Source organism: Corvus brachyrhynchos, unplaced genomic scaffold (assembly GCF_000691975.1).
Source record: "Corvus brachyrhynchos isolate BGI_N302 unplaced genomic scaffold, ASM69197v1 scaffold24, whole genome shotgun sequence".
NCBI classification, from domain to species: Eukaryota; Metazoa; Chordata; class Aves; order Passeriformes; family Corvidae; genus Corvus; species Corvus brachyrhynchos.
In genome coordinates, this window is record NW_008237621.1 from 194,811 (window position 1) to 202,391 (window position 7,581).

At 35.9% G+C, this 7,581-nt stretch overlaps 1 protein-coding gene and 1 long non-coding RNA gene across 2 annotated transcripts in view; one reads left to right on the top strand and one right to left on the bottom strand.

Annotated features, from left to right (window-relative positions):
- LOC103614073 (microtubule-associated protein 1B-like) overlaps positions 1–2,875 on the top strand; it is a 19,364-nt gene extending 16,489 nt beyond the window's left edge. Inside the window, 2 exon segments of the mRNA XM_017732027.1 lie at positions 1,786–2,024; positions 2,717–2,875. Of these exon segments, the coding sequence (XP_017587516.1) occupies positions 1,786–2,024; positions 2,717–2,872 (395 nt within the window). The 3' untranslated portion in view covers positions 2,873–2,875.
- Positions 1–7,581, bottom strand: part of LOC108446165 — a 20,117-nt gene that overhangs the window by 10,172 nt on the left and 2,364 nt on the right. The window lies entirely within an intron of this gene.

Genomic DNA, 7,581 nt, shown 5'->3' on the forward strand with positions numbered 1-7,581 from the left:
CTGTGGCAGTGTTACTCAGCAGTAGCCAAAACACTGGTATATTGTCAACACCTTTCCAGCTACAAATGCAAAGTACAGCACTGTGAGGGCTGCTATGGGAAAATGAACTCCAGCTCAGCCAGAACCAATACACAGTTAAAGTTTTATGCCATCAGTAATGACTAAATATACAGAAAACTAATGTTATTTTGAATGACTGCTGTGTATTCCAAGTAGTAATAAAATATGAATTAGATTACCAAAGAAGACATTGTGCTAATATTTTGTTTCTGGCAGATCTTGTTAGAGAGTGTTTTGGGGATACTTGGATTTTGCTGTTTCCAGGACTGATGTTTTATTGAAAACTTTTTTACAAGGAACAAGTGTAGGATTCAGTACAAGCAAACCAGCATTCAGCTCTCTGTAGCTTCATCATTTTAAGTGGTCCACTATTCCTTTCTTACACCATTATTTGCATGTAGCTCCTAGTAGATGTTTTTCAAAGCAGCTGTTCAGTTCCTCATGCTGTACATTTCTCCAGCACTTCAGTTTTATATTAGATTCTTCTTCCTTGAAGCATACTTCTAAGGTATATTCTTGCGCTGAAGACAAGGCTCAATTTGATGACATTTAAGTGTAAAATGTAATGTCTAATGTATTATGCAATGTTAGTATACACAATTCAGAAAGATGTATCAGATTTTTTATGATAAAAGATGATAAAAGATTTTTTTTAATATACCCAATAGTTTAAAACTCTCTAATTCAGGAAATCTTATCATATTATGATGCTTATTTGACATATTGCCCTGTGATGAATGGCAGGTCCCACTAGACAATTGTATTGGACTTGCCAGTATTTTCAATATGTAATCCTAAATAGTGTTGTTCAGATAATTTAGTTTACCAAACTTCATCCTCTGTAACATCATGAGGAGATCAATAAAACATAAATGGTGATCATCTAGATAAAATTACTGCTTGAATCCTGATTGTCAGATCACACCATGATCCAGTGTTCAGCAAAAGCAGCTATTTTTGACCTCTTCTTAGAACAGATACTATGCTGTGTATAGCAGAAAAACATGCTTCCCTCTACTTTTTGTGATAAGTGGCTAGTTTGTGTATGCAAATAAGGATCCAGCAGGCAAACAAACATTTGTTCTCAGTTTCCTGCAGTAATTGCTTTAGGAAGTTTCTCTTTTCTCTCATGTTCCACTTTGCCCCTCTCTCTGCTCACATGTAGTATCTTCCTGATGCACCTGTAAGACAGTCTGAACATATCAACAGCTACTATGTCTTGGTATGTGGTGATACCCTAAATCTCAGGACCACTTCTGCATGGCTCCCTGTGTGACCCTAGCTTTTATAATCATGCATACCTGAGACTTTCAAAAAGTTGTACTTCTTAAATTGGAAAATAATACTGCCATTTATTGAATGGTAATTCAGTAACCACAGCCCTGCATAGTAATTGTTGGATAATAGTATATTACTGGGAAAGATTTGGTCAAATGTTGGTTATGTGGTAGTGAGTTTTTATTGCATTATATAGTTAGTTATTTTTATTTCATTTTTTTCCTCCCAGTCCAATTGTAATTGGCATACGACAAAGTTGGAACGTGTTATTAGATGTAGGAGGGTAATGCCAAAAATGTTTCAGGGGACACAGAAGTACAATTGTAGCTATGTAATGTTTAACTAAGACAAGCAATTTTAATATAATCTCAGCAGTTATAGTGGTAATTAACAAATGAATGTTTTAACTATCCTATGATATGTTCTTTTGTTGTTTGATTTCTAAAGGACCTGGGAATAGTAAGTCATCAAAATCTACAGCAGTGCCTCCAGGACCTCCGGTGTATTTGGATCTGGTGTACATTCCCAACCACAGCAATAGAAAAAATGTTGATGTTGAGTTTTTCAAGAGGGTGCGGTCATCCTACTATGTGGTGAGCGGGAACGATTCTGCAGCTGAGGAGCCGAGCAGGGCTGTTCTGGACTCCCTGCTGGAGGGCAAGGCTCAGTGGGACAGTAATATGCAGGTAGGCTTTTCACTAGTATTTCTACCTGGAAATGTAATCTTCTCTGGAAAGCAACTACAGGAAACCAGAGTGCCTCTGCAGTGGGCAGCAGCTGCTGGAGACAGGAGTTCCCAGCTTGGACACCTTGTTTCACCAGTGATGTGAGAGGACACCCAAGCGAGGGATAGAGCTGCACCATACTCAAATGCTTCTCCATTTCTGACCCTTCTGACCTGTCTCTGGAGAACAAAACAGTTGGGAGCTGGTTTACAAGGCCATTTGTCTACTTGATCTTGTTGTTATACCATATATGATCCAAGTTTGGAAACCTTGCAGGTTTTAAGTAGGAAAGAAAAGTGAATGTTTCATGGTTTATACAGTCAACACGTACACATGGAAACTTCATGTGCCTTTCCAACATGATCAATAAGTAAACAAAATATTTGGCCATAATCTGAAGAGCTATAGGTGCAGACTACAGACTGCTGCTTCTCTGGAAAGTTGCACCTCAGTACCTTAGAGAACCAAGGTTTTATTTTGATAAACTGCTTCTTCTCAGTCATTTTATGTTATCTACATATTTATTTATTTTCTTTTATCTGAATTTCCAAAAGGGAATCATATTTGTTGGCTAGGACTTCTTAAAAAGACATTTTTCTTATCAGTTGCTTCTGTTGTCCATTCCTCAGGAGTTATCCTCTTTTGTGTTGCAGGTGACCTTAATCCCAACCCATGACTCGGAAGTGATGAGAGAATGGTACCAAGAGACCCATGAGAAACAGCAGGACCTCAACATCATGGTTTTGGCAAGCAGCAGCACTGTTGTTATGCAAGATGAATCTTTTCCTGCGTGCAAGATTGAACTGTAAGAACCAGACTGCAAGATTTACTTTTTGTCCAGAAATTCTTCAGTTTGAAAACACCTTTTCTAAAAATTCAACCCATCTATTTCAACTGCTGAACTGTATACCTGCAAAATGCTATACCCTATCACAGTGATGCAAGTCACAAATATTTTTTAGTCTTTGCTGATTGCTAGGGGAAATAACAGCATTCCCATAATAGGGTCAAAATTACTGTGAAAATACAGATCCAGTTTCATCTCCACTGAATGTTTGAAAACCATGTACTAGCAACTCCAAGTGACTTATGCCAGGTAGAGGCATTTGCCATCTAAAGAATTACAAAGAGAGAAAAAGAAAGAGAGGGGTAGGAGGAGAAAGTAATAAATAATTAGATCTCCAGTAGTCTTATGGCAATAGCTGTATCTCTTACTGCAGTTCATGCATTCACATGAAAAGGAGGTTTGAAATTTGTATCAATCTGAGCTATTGCAAAGGAGGTCCTTACTTTACAGAATTAAGTTAGCTGCAAAATAAGAAGCAGAATGTGGCTAGGAAGGGATGTATAACCTAAATGTTCATTAGCAGTTTTCCACTTTAATTTGAATCCTGCATACTGACATCCAATAACATTCATAGGCCAAATATGCATGTAGTCTGAACCCCATTGAGAATTCTAAAACCTTTACTTCAACATGCAAAATTGTTGATCTAAGGCATGCTCCCAGTAAAAATCCACTCACTCCAGTCAGAACTGACCAGTACACATGCTTAAACACCCATGTCCACTATCAATTAACTAAAACAAAATACCAAAGCAGTTGGGAGTACATACAGTAGACAATTTGCCTTAGAAAGTGACTTGAATGTACAAAGAAACTTGATGCACTTATTTTTTATGTTGAGACAGCAAATTTATAAAACATCTGTGTAGGATCATAGTTGCCCCAGTAAAGAAGTGTTAGTGTGCATGAAGTGTATACTAGAAACCTATCTGACTGGTCAAACAGCTTGGTGCTATGAAGTACGTATGTTAGTTCTGTGAACAATTCATTGATGCACCAGGACAGCTCAACAAGGCAAGATGAGCATTTTTTTTTTTTAAGGTTCTTTTGTACCGTGGAAGTAAGATTGAAGTAGTATCCACTATCAGAGTTGCAAAACTTGGTAAAATATTAAGGATGATGAAGGTTACCTGCAAGTCTGTACAGTATTCAAACTTCCTCTGTCTTACCTTATTTGTTTAATTTAAGAGCATATATGGGTACAAATGTACAGAAAACTTTTTTGTCGTGCTGTGTGAACTTTTAATAAATTTTTAACAAAAGTTTTCATTTAAAGGAAAATTCAAAGAAAAATTTTTCAGGCCAAGGCAATTTTTTTAGTTGTAGTAGTAGTCTTGTAAGATAAATTAATGTTGTTTAAAGTTCTAGTGAGAATGGATATTGAGGTAAGATTTGTTGAAAATAGTCAACTGCCTTTTTGGAAGTGGGAGGAAGGGGGTCCCTGGTGGAAAAATTAACCTATTGATGATGACAGAAAATGGGATTTTAAATGTTGATTGCCTAATATTTACAAGAGTGTAATCTACATGCTCAATCCCCCCAAGATCTTGAAAAAAGATATAATAAATGATAAGCTAAAATAAGTTCCTTTCCCCCTTCTTCTCTCTCTTCCTTTCTCCCTTCCCTTCCTTCTTTAGGCTGCTTGCAGCAGAACAGCATGTAGAACAGTTACGTCATTTAAGACAGTTTGGACTTTTTAGTCTCAGAAGTTTTATCCCAATTAAAAAGTCTTGTTACATTGTAGAAGGTTTGCAAATCTGAATTTATAGAAGGTGTAAAGGCCTCCAAAATGAAAATATGTGCTGGTCTGTGTGATTCACCATCATGGCTGGTATTAAGCTTTGCAATGTAGTGAACTATGACCTCATTTTATTTTCTTTACTTATAATTTGTTTCAATTTTACATTGTTAGGCCACTTTTGTTTAATAGGTATATGTTTGCACTCCTAATTTTTATGAGGGGTTTTTTAATACTGCTTTAGGGCCCTTTAAATGTGGGCTTCTGAGGCCTATTTAATGCTGTGAATTACTGTTTGTCAATTGTTGAGGTTTTTGATTTATTTTTAATGTCTTCTTCATTTTAGGTATCTCTGGCAGTGCTGTTTTATTTATTGCTATACCTTTTAAGTTGTTAAGAACTTCACTCAGAATGACTATGGCAGAAAAGGCAGATGGAAATGTATTGTGAAAACTAGCATGTTTGCTGGGCTCATAATTATTCACTTAAAATGGCTTTTGTAATACATAGTCTTCAAAGTTATAGGCAAAATATTTGGAAGAATAATTGTACAAGTTCTACAATTCTGCTTTGTCTACATTCTTATATATGTCAGATTTCAAACTTTTTAAGTGGGCGGGAATTGATTTTCTGATAATATCTGAAATGGTTTGTACCTCTGCTTTGGTAGAAAATATAAGTACAGCAATGGTCCTGAGTCTAATCTCACTTATGCCACTTATTCTTGTGAATCAAGAGCAATTTCACTACAATCAGGGAAGTTACAGTCATTAGGTCCTACTGTAAATGAAATTAGAATCAAGCCTTAAATCTTTCCAAGTAAGTTTGTGATGGCTCAAGCATTTATTTTACTTTAAAAAGTAAAGGCAGTTACAGCTGTTCTTAAAATATTTATTCATCTTTTGCTTTTACAAGAATATTAAAAACTCAGTCTGACTATTCTGAGGTATTGTAATGCCTGTTCCGTCCATTCCCTTTTAAATGTTAATCATGCCTGGGTGTAACACAGCAATGAACTCCTCCATTAGCTCCTCTTGCCTTTATGTCTTTCCTGCCTGTGGAACTAATCTAACTGCACTAATCACTACACAATCAGTTTAGAAACAGTCAGAAAAATGTTGTGTGTACATTAACGATGAGTACTGTCGATCAGCATAGATTTCTAGGAGCATGATTTGTTTTGATTAATTATAAAGATTCAGTAGGGCATGCCATTTAAATTGGGCATCCCCAGTCATGATCTTCATGCTATTACTATACTGCTTCATAAAATTCAATAAATTACTTTAGAGGTCACACCCCACTCCTGAACTTAGACAGGGCCATTCTTTCATGCCTTTTCAAAGTCCTGTGGTGGGCCTGACTTCAGTGACCTCTACTTTTCATGCCATCTTTCATAAAATTAATTTTTGATTTTTTTTTTATTATTATCTTGCATACTCTGGTGAATGGAGCTAACTGCGTATATGAATGGGGTTGTTAAATTGTCTACAATAGCTTATGCATTTTAGGAGAGTTCTGGTACTCATTTACTAAGATTGGATCAATTTGTTATTTGAATTGTCAATCCATCCTACCACAAGAAAGTCATCTCCAAAGAACACTTACTGTGCATATAGGATATTTCTGTCATATGCTTCTCTTTGTTCATCTGTTGCAAGAGGTTCTTGCTATGATGTTTTGAGAAAAATAGTAATTTTGTTTAAAATAAAAAAAGAAAAAAGTCTGTTTGTTGTGACTTTACAAAAAAAAGTCTAAAAAACAAAAGTAACTAAAACAATGACATAAAAATATTGAAACAAAAAAAAAGAAGAAAAAACCAGCTTCTCTGCACTAGACTAGCTAGGAGGTCCAGACGTCAGAGCTACCTTTTCAGGACTGGGCTGAAATCACAACTGTAAAAGAGGAAATCTGAAATATCCTTTCACGCATTTGCATGCAGCCATCATCTTCCAAACCATTGAAAGAAACAGTCTTGTTGCTGGCTGAGAAGCACCTCACACACCTCCTCTCTTGTTCTGAATGGTGTTTGTGCCAGTCTGCAGCTGTGTATGGTATTATGTCTTATAATTCTGCATCACTTCTATCCAGTCATATCTAATGTAGAAAATTAGTTTCCCATGAAAGTAATATGCAATGCTTTTATGATATTTGTGTGCAATGTCCCCTCTTCCATTGAGCATATCTGATGTAAAAGAAAAAAACTCAGTTCGACAATAAAATACAAAATCAGTAAAGCAGTATTGACATTTCTTGTCTTTGTGTATGTAAGTACTTGTAAGTTTTCCCTTTCCTTCAGTCATGATTACCTACTATATGGGCTTTTTCTCAAAAATTCAATGACTATTAAAATGCTAGATAAGAACTAATCTTTATTTAGAAACTGAAAAATAAATTCTAAAGATTAGTTTTATCTCTTCTGATAAAAAACATTACCATGATGTACTAAGATGTGGCTTCTTTTTGTTGTTCTCATTTCTGTATTCCCTCAGTAGCATGAGAAAACACCTAATTTTCAGTAAGTACATGTTGGGGGGAAAGGGTTAAAACTGGAAGAAGAGGGAATATTTGCGCTTAAATTGACCTTGCAGCTGGGAATGCTAAGAAAATCAGTGTCAGAAAACTCAATTTATTATGCCTAGTGTTGTTCATCCTCTGCCTGTTTTGAGAAGTAGAATTCCTGTGGAGAGATAACACACTCTCACAGACATGCTTTGAGCCTCCTTGTCTTGGTTTGAAAGACAGGTATCTGCTAAGGAAGGCAGGAGCTTCCCTTGGAATGGAAAATGCAACACCCTTCCCTCCGAATTATTATAATTCTGAAATTAAGGGGCTTTCAGGCAAAGATATGAGAAATAGGAATAACAGTTCTTTACTAGTATATATAACAAGACAAACAAACAACAATAACTATGGCAGTAACAACAAACAGA